The sequence below is a fragment of the Clarias gariepinus genome, chromosome 22 (assembly GCF_024256425.1).
Source record: "Clarias gariepinus isolate MV-2021 ecotype Netherlands chromosome 22, CGAR_prim_01v2, whole genome shotgun sequence".
Taxonomy (NCBI): domain Eukaryota; kingdom Metazoa; phylum Chordata; class Actinopteri; order Siluriformes; family Clariidae; genus Clarias; species Clarias gariepinus.
Window position 1 is genome coordinate 26071631 of NC_071121.1, and position 14726 is coordinate 26086356.

At 38.7% G+C, this 14726-nt stretch overlaps 1 protein-coding gene across 2 annotated transcripts in view; it reads right to left on the reverse strand.

The window, feature by feature from the left end:
* The window catches only part of pfkfb2a (6-phosphofructo-2-kinase/fructose-2,6-biphosphatase 2a), a 29026-nt gene extending 15314 nt beyond the window's left edge, over positions 1-13712 (reverse strand). The window contains exons 1-10 of one of the 2 annotated variants that reach the window (XM_053482644.1): positions 13560-13712; positions 13351-13435; positions 9881-10009; positions 5773-5898; positions 5532-5628; positions 4524-4590; positions 3153-3227; positions 2596-2652; positions 1380-1504; positions 557-764 (exon numbers count right to left, since the gene is read on the reverse strand). In XM_053482644.1, the coding sequence (XP_053338619.1) occupies positions 557-764; positions 1380-1504; positions 2596-2652; positions 3153-3227; positions 4524-4590; positions 5532-5628; positions 5773-5898; positions 9881-9932 (807 nt within the window). In that variant the 5' untranslated portion in view covers positions 9933-10009; positions 13351-13435; positions 13560-13712. Of the gene's footprint in view, positions 1-556; positions 765-1379; positions 1505-2595; positions 2653-3152; positions 3228-4523; positions 4591-5531; positions 5629-5772; positions 5899-9880; positions 10010-13350; positions 13449-13559 lie in introns of both variants that reach the window. The other variant, XM_053482643.1, reaches the window with a different exon arrangement.
* Between the last annotated feature and the right edge of the window lie 1014 nt (positions 13713-14726).

The following is a 14726-nucleotide window of genomic DNA, read 5'->3' on the forward strand; positions in this document are numbered from 1 at the left end:
TCACAGCCTGGGTAAGAGTAGGTCTTCCTGCCAAAACCAATTAAGCAGGTAAACACGTCTAATAATCTGATTATGACATATTAAACGACACTTCAACAACTATCAGTGTTCTTTTATTTATGGCTACAAAGCTACCTGGCTCCCAACACAAGTCGAAATTCCAAATCGCTCTCCAGCTCCTTATGAAGGTCACTACTTGGTGTGTGATGATAGATAGTACACGATACACGGCGCACTAGCTTTCCAATTACTGCGATTTTGGATTCAACCCAAAAAGTTGAATTGAATTGAATAAGTTGATATTCTAGAGAGGAACAAATAATGGCCGTGCTATATCCAGCAATACAGCACTCCGTCTGGTGAGACGTTGCTAAAGATGAGAGTCCGAACACATGGCCTTTTCCCTGACAATTTTACAGCGACAATTTCTCAATGTTTTCTTAATGTTTTTATCAATCATAATTTTTTTGACGGGCTGCATATAACACTACACTAGGTGTATGTTACAGAGCACTATGATAGCGCGTGCGTCCGTACTGTAAATGCGAACGCCCACCTCTTTCCCGTGAGCGGACAGGCCCGAGTCGCCCCCGATCAGACCCTGGAGGTTGTGTTCGCTCTCTCCGTGACGGCAGAGGTAGATGGTGTGTTTGTGCACGTGGATATTCATTAAGTAGTACACGATCTTGCTCTGGATGTAGTCCTGCACACGGTTCACCAGGAAGCGCTGGCCTACGTTGATCACCTGGATGAAGGAGCGCTCTCTGTGAAACACACACACACACACACACACACACCAGTCATTTCTTTGAAGTGTTTCCATATTAAATTATGTTAGATTGTTTGCTGACCCATATTTAAAGATGATCATCTCTGAAGAGGATAAACAGGGTGTAGAGGAGGCAATGAATCTGGATTGTCTGTGCATGAGGTTAGCACTGTGTGTGTGTCTGTTTTAGTGTGCGAAGGCGCGAGATGGATTAAAGCCCATAAAAGGATGAACGTCATCAAAAGCAACAGAATCTCTTCACTGGAATTCTGATCAGATCAGATCATTTCCTGTCCCATTCTGTTTTAGTTTTCAGGAAAGCCACGCAGTGACGAACCCCATGACAAATTAACCCCCATTCCCACAAATAACTCAAGACTTATACTGAGTTAAATCGGATGAACCTACCGTTATAAAGCAAAGCATGTCAAATATAACCAGCCAAAAAAAAAAAAAAAAAAAAACACTGGCTAAAGTCCTGAGAGGGAAACAACAATCTCGGCCTGTCCACGTGGACTCGTGATCTTTAGCTCCCTCTGCTGCTCAAATTTCAACACTACCACACACACACAAAAACCAAGCTGAATAAAAGGAAACAACACAGTCGTACTTGTCGTGTCCGTCGGGGTCTAATGGCTGGTATGTGACTTTGTAGCATTCGATTCTCTTCAGGAAGTCCTCCATGACGCTCTCGCGGTCTCTCTCGGGATAGTCCGGACTCGACACCTTCACGTCCTGGTGACAGTGTACAGTGTAGAGTTTATGTAGAGGAGGTCATTTATTTCATATTTCCTTTTTACTAAATTATTATGGATTCTGTTTGAGGACAAAATATTTATCATCCAACTATCATTTATAATGTTGGTATTAAATTCTCTTCCTCGTCCTTCTCTCTACGTACAGTAACGCAATGCAATAATAGTTTAATAATTGTTTAGTGATTTATTTTCTACATTCTACAACAATACTGGGGATTTTTAAACTATTAAATAACACAGAGCAGAAGTAGCAGATACATCTCAATAGCAATAGTTCAATGAAGATTATTGTGTATTTTGTATAAAAGTCATCTCAAACTTTTGATCGGTACTTTAAACAAATACACTTTGGTGGACTGAAATAGACTAAGACCTGTTGATTCCCTTGTTTACCCACAATTCCCCTGATTTTAACATCTCTTCACTTGTTTCCAGTTCGTTTTCGAATTGATCCCCCTCATTTCATTCTTAGATTAGATGCCAGATTAGATCAGAATTGTTCCGAGGTCCAAGACCCAACCTTAAAGGAGCAGTCATAGCTCCAACATTGTGGATCAGTCCACCCCTCCTCACCATCTGCACCATCACTAACAACCTTTAAGTCCAGACTTAAGACCCATATTTTCACACCTGGTTAAAACATTATCTGCTTCTCTATTTACTTTTTTTTATTTATCTGTTTATTTAAATTAGATTATGTCTTCCCTTGTTACGTTTTATTCCTTTCTGCTATAATGTTACACGGCACTTTGATCAACTTTTGTTGTTTGTCAAGACCAACAATTCTTTAAAAAAAATATTAAATGCATTTAATGAGACATTCACTACTTATTGTCTGTAAAATGTTTCACATGTTGTTTCATATGCATAATGAGTTATTTGTGGCTCCATCGCTGTACACTTGGCACACTGCGGTAATAAATAGGCTTGTTGAATATAAATGATGTTTAATTATAAAGCATGAATATTGGTTCTCACTGTCTATCTACGATCATCACCAATCTTCCCATTAATCGCACCGTGCATCACTATTCAGCTCAGTGATTTGTTCAGTTGCAGTAAACATACCATTATATTTTCGGCGATAACATCTGGATCATCGCAGATCGACTCGACGAAAAACACCTGCAAAACATGAGCAAGGTTTTCATTCTGGGAACACAAATAACAGTCTGATGTCGTCATTAAACTTTCTGTACTTTTAATAAGTTCCTTCTGCTTACGAAATAAGTCATCAAATTATTAAATCACTATCATGTTATAATATACAGTACAGTATATAAAGGATTATCTCAAGGATTTCTAATCAAATCAGATTAATTATTATTTTATATTATATTAAACCGCTAACATTGCTATTTAAAATGTTGTATTACTGAGCATTTTATATAATTGAATTATTTACAGCTACAGAATTATTGGCACCTCTACAACATCTTGAGTGGTTCTGAATAAACAAGTGGTTTCAGGATAAACTAAATGCATTAATTTCAAACTATTTCGGATTGTAATTACAGGGAAAATTTTTATTTTTGGTCTTGGGATGGACTGCCATTCAGCGTCTTAATAACCAGACTGAAGCTGACTGTAAACACATCAGTCTCTTTACACAGCAAGACTCCGACCTTGTACGCGTTCTCCTGGGCGAAGTCCAGGATGAGATCTCGCCTCTCTCGCGTCGTGTTCGTGGCATCAAACACCTGCAGACGTTAAAGCACAAGAGATCACAAGTGAAATGCTGATCTGATCAATTCGGATGGAAATAAAAGAAAAACAGGACTATTCTTTTCACTAATGTAAAAAGGGAATGAATATGATAAAGACGCAAATGTCTATAAATAAATGCGAACAAACAGACACTTTTATTAAAAAGGGAAAAATTATTGCAATAAATAATCATTTGTATTCAGTTCACATGTAAACAGTTTGACGGCAAAATGAGATTTTTGCAATTTTGAGAAAAACTTCTCAGTTTGCAAAATTTTTTGCTTTATTTAAAAATATTTTAATGTGGTAAAAAGCACAAATGGCAAAACTTTTGCTCGAAATTGTTTGAGTGGTACAATATGATGTCAATTTTGTATGATTTTTAGAAAAAGCTATAAATCCACCTCCAACAGTTTTGACACAATGGATAAATCAATCAAAAAGATGGATAAATTAATTTTGTATCTATAATATACTGGTTAGGTTTTAAAATATTTATAAAAATATAGCAAACTCTTTGATTTATATATATATATATATATATATATATATATATATATATATATATATATATATTTTTTTTTTTTTTTAATTTTTTTTTTTTTTGCCAAAAAAGAGGAAGTGGCAGCAAACAGCAAACTTTTTTAAGTACAATGATTATTGAAGATCAGGAGGAACATTAAAAACAATATCAAAATCTAATTGTACATTATCATCAGGTCAGCCACATCCTCTACCAGTTATAGTTTCACTTCGGTACGAGATGTCAGCTCCCTCTCATTGTGTCGCATGACTGTCTGTTCATTGTCTGACTGTGTATTAATTAGGGTCCAACTTGTATAAGGCTATCATATGACTCGAAAATTCCAGTGGAGAACAGTGCAAAGCGAACAGAACACGTAGGACATCAGCGTCCCACACACAGTGCGTGCGATTTTTATTAATTTCAACATTCTCCTCAAACATCACTGAACATATTTAGGGTGCTTTCGCCAAGCTTGTGTGGTGAAGTCTGTGATTGGCTTTCCACAACATGTGGACTTTTGCTGTGAAATGCAGCCACTTTGTGTGTATATTTGCCTAAAAGGCTAAATTTCAACTAATCTAAAAGTATTAATTCATTAAACGTTGCATTATAGCCAACCTGGCATCCCAGAGCAGATAACACGCCAGAATGAGTTGATGTCCAAAAATGGCATTTATCTCGTTTTGCTGTCAAATTGTTCGTTTAGATTAGATCAGTGAAATAATAAACAGAAATAACAGTTTCAGGGAGAAGAGGAGCTCACAGCGATCTGCCCGCCCTCCTCATTCAGGTAACCCTTCACATCCTGCAGAGCCATGAGAGCGCACTGTCTGCGGAGAAACGTCAGAGTCAGCAGGGGGCATTTACACACAAAAACAATCAGCAAGCAATCATTTCACATCCTGAGGGCACGGTCGGGATTTAATAAATCTACACGATATGTTCTCGCTACTGAATGAGTGACAGATCCTTTAAAGTAAACTTGAAAAGTGGACTTTACAGTTTTTTTACGACCATAATTTTATTCATGCATCATCTATAGCGCTTTGTTCTGCACAGAGCTGCGGGGGGGTTAGGGTTAGTTCGATCGATCGGAAAGAAAAATGTATACAGTTATGAATCCAATTCTTTTGTACGGAGATTCATGTATTTTCCATGTATTGTTTAAATGCTGAGCTTAGTTTTTAAGTGAAGTAACCAATATTATAAAGAATGGACTACATTTAATTCCTTAAGTTTAAAAAATCTTAAAGAAATATGTAATATTTTATGGGATATGTTATATTGAATCGGGATATTTATAAAAATCATGATATTTGTAGAATCACAATTTTAATCATATCGGCACCGAGGTATCGTGATGATATCGTATCAGAAGGTGACCGGTGATTCCCATCAGCATGTTTTTGGACCGTGGGAGGAAACCGGAGTACCCAAATGGAAACCCACCAACATTATGAGAACATGCAAACTCCTTGCATACAGACCCAAGGTGGGAATCGAACCCTGGACCGCGGAGGTGTCAGAAGCACCGTGCTTACCACTACGCCATCGTGATGAGCGCTGTGTCTTATTAATTTCAAGACAGGGGATGGAAAGAGCAACGCAAGGGATAACAAGAACTTGTTTCACATTATTAAATGTAATTATAAACAGACAAAAAAGTACGATTGAATTGTGAACATTGTTAGACAAAGTAGGTGCCAATATTATTGCACATATCAGATGTACAGGTATGATAATGTGGGATATTAAAAGACGACTCCCTCACTTCCTGATCCTCATGGCTTCTGCGTTGTCGTGCCTGAAGAATTCATAGGACTTATACGAACGCACGGCCTCGCGCCGGTACTCGCCCAGGTTAAACACTGCACACAACACACACACACACACACACACACACACACACACACACACACACACACAGAGACAGACAGAGCTGTCAGAAGCTTGTGCGAGGGTAAAGTTTATTCTTGTAAGCTTAAACATTTTACAGATCATTCTTCCGGCACCTTTAGTGGGCACTCCGATCCAGTTGAGGTAGCGAGTCAGCTTCTTGGACATGTAGGTCTTGCCTCTGGCGGGGAGGCCGATCATGACGATCAGGGTGGACGAGTTGGTCATGTAGGACGCCCATGCTGAAGAACACAAACACAAACACAGACCTAAGCAATAAACACATATACGTTACATTACTCCGCTCTGTCTGTAGATTTCCCATTTAATTCCTTATATGGTCATCATTTCCTGTTCGTTGAGAAATCACATCTTTTAACCACATAATGTTTAATCATCTCTTTAAAGTCAGGGTCACTGAGCATTCAGCTTTCCTTTTCAGTCTTAACGTTTCATTCGGAGGCATGAAAGCGGAAATTGTGTTTTTCCTTCCCACACACTCGGTGTGCATGAGACAAAAGTCCACTAAGCTGCGCCCCGGCAACGAGGCGTCCGTGTTTGCTTTCAAATTAAATCGCGAGCAAAGCCCGGCTTATTCGTTTAAAAATGTGAGGTTCGGGGATAATTAAACCAGGGACCAGCTTCTCCACTTCATGCTATTCAGCCTGGATTCACTCTGGAGTTGTGATGGATTTCTGTTTCAGCATCATTTTTCACTGTCGGACTTCCTGTCATGCAGATATCATCTTACAGCAAGGTCTTTTTAATCTGTAGACCTCCCCCTCGTGCGACAAAAAAAATGTGTTTTATAACACAAAACGAACTGTTTGACAGCAAAATGAGAACTCCTTTTTTTCAGTTTTGAGGAGAAGCTAGTTTTTAACAGATTATTACTTAGAACATTTTTGCAACAAGGGTGTTAAAAAGCACAAACGTCAAAATACCTTTGCTAAAATTGTTTGGGTTGTACAAGTGTGAATTTTGTATGATTTTTCAAAACGCTATAACTCCACTACCCACAGCTTCCTCACATCCGGCAGTTTGATTTGTGGTTATTTAGGGACACAATTTATGATCAATAATGCTGGTTGAGTTTTAATACAAATTATAGCAAACTCGTACTTCGAGTGAAACAGAGAGCAGAGGCAGCAAATTAGATCAGGGGAAAAAAGAAACTCTTTTTAATTACAAAGGTTGCTAAAGATCAGGAGAGACATTATAAACAATTGCTCTCGCATTTTTTTTGTCATTTTATTCCTCTGCTCAATCACAGAATTTTTACAAATAATTCCATATGAATCAGTAGATTATAACAAAAATAATAGTTGGACTGGACTAGGAAACGTATCCAATTTCGTCCATTCTTTAAGATGGCCTTTTGTTTGGTCGTCTAGTCGTGTCCTCATGGGCCATAGCACACCAGGCCTACCCATTTCCCATTTCCTTCTCCATGACTATCTATAAGCAATTAGCCTACACTGCATGTCTTCAGGCTGTGGGAGGAAACTGAAAAACCTGGAGGAACCTCCATGCACACCAGTTACATTTAAAAAATTCCTTTCTTTCTAAAGCTTTAAACTCAAATATTTTGAGGAAAGCACAACATGTGACCACCAGATTTTCAGGCAAAAAAGGCGACCAAAAAAAAAAGACCTTCTGTCCTGTGATCAGTAAAGCGGAGATACTTGTGCTGCTTCGACTGGTTTAATTGTGTCCAAAACGTTTTTGGAGAATGCTGAAGCCTTTCTGAAGCTTTCTAAATACCCAGTCTTCACTAACCTTGTCCCATCAGTCAGCATCCTTGGGTTTCTCTAAGCAGTTACCCAGCACTCTAAAAATGAAAATCATTGATGCCCACAAAGCAGGAGAAGGCTATAAGAAGGAAGCAAAGTGTGTTCAGGTACCGATTTTCCTCAGTTCAGGATGTAACAATGAAGGTCAAGATAAGGTCTGGAAGACCAACATAAATATCAGAGAGCTGCTCGTAGGTTTGCTAGAAAAGCAAGTCAGAACCCTATTTGACAACAAAAGACCTCCAGGAAGGTTTGGCAGACACTGGAGTTGTGGTACGCTTTTCAACTGTTCAGAGACACCTGCACAAATACGGCCTTCATGGAAGAGTCAACGGAAGAAAACCTTGTGTCCTCAACACAAAATCCAGCATCTGATTTTTGCAAAAGAACATTTACACAAGCCTGATGCATTTGAGAAATAGTCCAGTGGACCAAAGAGGTTCGAATAGAACTCTGCAATAAGCAAAAGTATGTTTGGAAAGCAAAGGGCACAGAATTTCATGAAAAGAACACCAGCCCAACTGTTAAGCCTGGGGCGGGTTGATCATGCCTTGGGGTTGTTTTACAGCCAATGAAACGGGGAACATTTCACGATAGAGGGAAGAATATACCATCTGTAAAAAAGATGAAGTTGAAAAGAGAATGACTTCTACAAATGGATAATGATCCTAAACACACCTCAAAATCCACAATGGATTACCTCAGGAGGTGCAAGCTAAAGGTTTTGCCATGGCCCCCTCACCATCTCCTGTCCTAAACATTATTAAAAGTCTGTGGACAGACCTCCAAAGAGCAGTGCATGCAAGGCAGCCCAGGAATCTCATAGAACTGGAAGACTGCTGTAAGGCAGAATGGGTGAAAATCCCTCAAACAAGAACTGAAAGACTTTTTGCTGGCTCTGAAAAGTGTTTACAAGTTGTGATACATGCCAAAGCCGGTGCTACCAGGTACTAACCATGCAGGGTGCCCAAAATTTTGCTGCAGGCAATTTTCCTTTTCTGTTTTTTTTTTTTTTTTTTAAAAGGTAAAAGATAAAAATAAAAGAAATGATTTTGTTTAAAATATAAAGGAAATGTGTCATCTGTAACTTTATGCCTTTTGAAAATCATTTCACCTTCCACTTGCTTAACAGTTCACATTAACAGAAATTTTGACCAGGGGTTTTTCGCATATACATAAAATACATAGTTTACCTTTACACCAAATATCTCAGATTTAGTCTGTTTTTTTTACAATTATTAAAAAATAGTACCTTTCTCTACTAAAGTATCTGGAATGTCAAGGGACCAGCGATTCATTGTGACTGGGGCGATATAAGTTCTTGTTAGCCATTTGTATTGTAATCATTTCTCATAGTGTTTGTTTTTATGATTTTAGACACAATTTCCCAGCCAGCTTCTTGTACAGTACATCCCTTATCGCCAGTGATTAGCGATGCATTCGCTTCAATGATTAGGGCAAACAACCTTTTCTTGGCTTCAGGATTCTTCAAAACCTTTTGGACACATTCAAACCAGTCGAGGCAGCACAACAAGTATCTTTGCTTCACTGATCACAGGATAGAAGAAAGCGATGTGATTGGCTCGTCATAATGTGTCGTGTTTTTTTTGCCTGGTGGCTACATGTGCTTCGCTCATCATGTTTAAGTTTAAAGCTTTTAAAAGCTAAATAGCGGCTTTTAAATTTAACAAATATTACGTACCTTTTAACAGACAAACAATTCCTATGGTTTATTTGGTTTTGGTGTCAAATGTTCATATGTACAGTACACTATAGATATCTTTTCTCCTTCATTTTTCTAACTTTACAGCCTTTTATTCAAACCGGAATCAATGGAGATCAATCAATGGGGATATTGTTATGAAAACTGTATACAGGCTGTAGTGCTGTGGGAAACTTTACCAAAACACTGACACTGGAGACTCCTTCCTTAAATGTCTCCACAGAAAACCAATGTTACCACACTGCCAATTAATCGCATTTTTAATCCATCTACAGTACCAGTCAAAAGTTTGGATACAAGTTTGGATTTACTTTTCCACATTCTAGAACATAACTGTAAAATAAGACATATGGCATTAGGTAATTAACAACAACATCGAGTCAGTTGTTATTTTAACGACATGAAGTTCAGCTGTTCTGGAACAGCTTGCAAGAATTACAAGCATCTGCAAAACCCATCAAGCTCCATGATGAAACTGTCTCCCATGAAGACGTCCCCGGGGAAACAAGACCAAAACTTAGCTCTGCTGCAGAGGAGAAGTTCATTTAGAGTCACCAGCCTCAGAAATCACCAATTAACAAGCAGCATCTCGGATTTACAGTGTGAAAAGAAATTAAAATCAGAAAAGACCATGGAATTAGAGGGGGGTGTCCAAACTTTTGACTGGTAGTGTATACGGAGCATCCACCTGCACCATACATTACTTACAGCATTTCTTCTCGCTGGTTCTTGGCTCGAACTTCCGGTTGTTCGTCTCCATGGCTCTCTGTATAGCTCCTGCAGCACTGCCAAGGAATGTGTCCTTGACGCCCACGGTGACTCCTGTGCTCTTTTACCCTGCCGATATGTTCAGAAGCTGACTTCAGATCACATCTGACTGGTTTATTCCTGTTGTGTCGCTAAACACATGCTGACTCAAAGCTCAAGCTGTTTAACATCACTCTAAGTTGAAGGTACTTTCATCAGAAAACTAAAATGAAATATATAATAATATAAAAACAAACCTATTAGGACCTGCAGAGCAACCAGTGAAGCCTGTACAATGTTAAAGCAATTTATATTTCATTATTTCATGTGTCACGGTCATGACTTACTTTTGATTATTACTTAATAATAACATCAGTAGTTTACTTACGTCATTAATTTGTAATTATTTCATTATCTCACTCTACTGCATTAGTAATTCATGGTTATGACTTGATTATCTTAACTTATTCATCTTGCTTCCTTGCCTTACTATACCATGGTTATAATGTAATGAGCTCTTGGTGTTTTTTGATGTTTACAAGCATCAGCATCCACTATTTTGCATTACCACCACCTTCTGGTCTTGATCCCTCTCATCCTCCTTTCAGTTTAAATCATCATTTCTAGTGCCCTAAAGAAACCCATCAAATACTTTCTTCCTTATTCTTTCTTCATTTTCAAAAATATTCTTGACAACATAATGGAACTTTCAAAATTTCCATTGCCCCAGCCAAGCACAGTAGCAGGACCGCAGCCCAAAGGTCCAGCCACCTTTCCAATGACTATTGTCTGTTGGCATCAAATAAGTTGTATCAGGTCCACCTGCAGGTCTTATACTGCCGAGATTTTTGAAGCCAACTTTACTGTCCAGTGGGTTTTTTGTCATTACTTAGCGACACCAAGAGGTTATCCTACGTGACGTGTAGTGACACTGCTTTTTCAGTGTCCACCACCACTGGACATAAATTTGCCTGTACTGTCCAGTGGGTTTGATGTCGTTACTCAGCGACACCAAAAAGTCATTCTGGGTAACCTGTGGTGCTGCTACCTTTTCAGTGTCCACCTTCACTTGATTATTACTGAACTTGAGGATACGGCTTATGGCATAGGACTGTGTCGCTAGGTCCCAATAAATCTGCACCGGTGAAGTCCTTGGTCTTGTTGGCCAGCTCCGTAATGTGTAGGTTACCTGCCAACAAGTTGGACTGCCTCATTCCAGCCGTGTGGATGTTCCGGATCTGGACACGACCCGACTCATCCAGCTGATCAACCTCCATCTGGGTCTCTACTCCACCTGGTCTTAGTAGAGTTTATCTAACAGGTCAATTTGACTGGTCGTACCTGTAACCAGGATGTTGTTGAGCTGCTCAACACCGTCCATCTTGCACATGAGTTGGTTGATGACGGTATCGCTGGTGCCAGTTCTCATCCACCATGCCTTACTGCAGCCAGGTAGCCGAAAGAGCAAAATACTTTTAACATGCTTATAATCCATCTTCTCCACAATGTCCAGAGGCAAAATCTGAAAGACGAAGGCTTGCATTGTCCATGCCACCGATTCCCATTTGCTTGAAGTTTCAGTCTGGGTTTGCCTTTCCACCCAGGTTGATTGAGGAGTTTTCTGACTTCTCAAAAGTCATAGCTGTTACCGTGCAACAAGCCCACCTCGATCTTGTTCTTCCTGGAACTCTGCTTGCTGTTCAGTCTGCTGGGGTCTTTTGCCTCCATGTTTTGGACTACCACCCAAAATAGCTCATCACAGAAGCTAAACAAGAACTGCTAACCCAAGCAGAATGCCTGCGAGTTAAAATTATGGGTAAACTCAATGGCCATGAGTTGTAGTAGTTGCTGTCTGCTCTCCTCTGCAGGAAGTCGATTTCCACCTACTTTCGCATTTTGGTTTAGAGAAAAAGACCCACCAATTTCATCTGGTGTGCGCTGAATGCAAGGGTTGGCATTCATTATCTAAACGCAGTGTTGCTTCTGGTTCCTGTAAAACATGACTTCAACTTCTACTTTCACTGCTTCCTCTGTGAAAGACAGTGACCGTCTCTTGCAAAGAATCTAATGATCTTGTTTCCTGGCATGTATACTGTCATGGCCACTTAGTTACCATGTTTACAGTACTTGCATTACTACATCACCGCCATAACTTAATTATTGTGTTTCCTTGCATTATAAAGTCATGACATAACTTTAAATATCTTGTTTCCTTGCAGTACTATGTCTTCACCCAACTTTCTTGTATTATTATGTCATAGCCATAATGTAATAATTTTTTTTCTTTGCATTAATATGTCATACGCATATATTATTTTATCTCATTTCCTTGCAGTAATACGTCATGGGCATTACTTAATTACTGTATCTAGTTTTCTTGCATTATTATTTCATGACCATATCTTGTTTTTTTGCATCATTATGTCATGGCAATAACTTAATTATCTCGTTTCCCTGCAATATTGTGTCATGACTATTACTTAATAATTAAGTTATGGCCATGGCATAGAACTGCAAGGAAAATGAGATAATTGTGTTTTCTTGCATTATAAAGTCATGATGCAACTTTAAAAATCTTTTTTCCTTGCAGTACTATGTCTTCACCCAACTTTGTTGTGTTATTATGTCATAGCCATAATGTAATCACTTTTTCTTTGCATTATTATGTCATACGCATATATTATTTTATCTCATTTCCTTGCAGTACTATGTCATGGCCATAACATAATTATCTAGTTTTCTCGCAATATTGTGTCATGACCATATCTTGTTTCTTTGCATTATTATGTCATGGCAATAACTTAATTATCTTGTTTCCTTGCAATATTGTGTCATGACCATAACATAATTACAGGTATCTCATTTTTCTTGCAGTACTATGTCATGGCCATAACTTAATTATCGTTTTTCTTCAGTACGGTCTCATGATCATAACTTAATTATCTTATTTTCCTTGCAGTACAATGTCATAACAACAACTTAATTATCTTGTTTTGTTGCAGTATTATGTCATGGCCAAAACATTTGTTTTGCCTGCAGTACTGTGTCATGCCCATAATGGTATTGTAGGTTTCCTGCCTGTCATGCCCGGCCCAATGCACTGGATGCAGTGCTGGTCCCAAGCCCGAATAAACTGTGAGGTTTGTGTCAGAAAGGGCATCTAGAGTAAAACCAGTGCCAAGTTGTGTCCGCCGGTCCGCTGTTTCGACCCCTTGATGGGAGATAATGTAATTATCTTGTTTCTCTGCATATGGTGTCATGACAATAACTTAATTATCTCATTTTCTTGCATTACATCATGGACATAACAGAATTTTCTTGTTTTCTAGCAGCACTACTATGTCATGCTCATGAAAATCATGCCACCAGAAAACAATATGTCACTGATGTCATGTGATTAATTATTCACATAAGTGCATGATGGTACTTACCCCTTGGAGTGAGTGCTGGTGCCCACCCTTTGCCAGCCCACGTCTAGAAACCTTCCTGGATCAATAGCAAACGCCACAACAGTCCCTGCCCAAGTGCACTACAGTATAATAACCAGTAATAAGCTTCTGCTCACTATCCAGTGCACTACAGGTCACTGATGTCAAACAGATGAAGGACGTTTATATATACATTACACACACAGACTTACCCTGGAGGGTTAAACTCAACCGCAGTAACTTTTAACACTCAGCTCAGTGTGTGTGTGTGGATGTGGGTGCGCGCGCGCTCTTTCTTAACTTCACCGTTAATAAAATCCAAGTCGTGTTACGAAGCGCGCGCTTTCACTACGGATTCTTGTTTTAGTTTCAGGAAGTGCCTCTGAAAAGTCCCGCCCCCTGAGCTATGATTGGCCGAGCAGTGAAGAAGGTGCTCACGTCGCCATGGCAACCAGAGTGCGCTAATACTGGGGGATATGTTACGCTCGCGCTTAAGCGAACTCTGATAATTGGCTGTCGAGCACGTCAATCAAAACTCATGATGGGGGGAGGGGTTTCTCTCTCTCTCCTCAGGACAGATTGTACTGTTTGTTATTTATTTAATTGTATTTATTCAATTGTATTTTACGTGCAACAAATCTTAAATATATTTTTTAAAAGATCTTAGTAATATTTAATTTGTTTAATTATTATCATATAATATTGTTAATTAATAATAATATTGACATTAGTACACATAATACTACATTGTACATGTATATTAATAAAATATCATATTGTTACAGTATATAGTATTGTTTATTACATTTTTATTATTTTTATATGTTTGTTTTATACTACAGTACACTGCCTAGACAAAAAAAAATCACACACTCTAAGATTTTATTCAGTCACCTTTAGCTTTAATTACACACACACACACACACACACACTCTCTCTCCTGGGATCTCCATAGATGTGATAATCTGGTCATTCCGTACATTCAGGTCGTCAGCTGACTTCGTTTTATTGCCCCATAACGATGCTGAGCCGAGACCTGGTTTTTACTGTTAATTTTTTTAATCATGTGATTTACCAAGCGTTTAAGTGATTTCCATTCAGAGACTTCCACAGAGTTGACGGATCAGCACTATCCTTCCAGGGTTTGATAATGTGTTGGAGCATTTTTAACGCAGATCTACTTTGTTTTCTTTGAATTTATATTTGTCTTTGCTTGATGCAGCCCAATAATTCCTTTTTAAAATATCAAGGACCCAGACAATGTATTTAATCTACAGTGGAACCCTGGTATATGAATGCCTTCCCTTATGAAGCAAGAAATTAGCATCAGCATACGAAGGGCCGAACTGAACCAAACGCCGGGTAAGTTGCACATATTT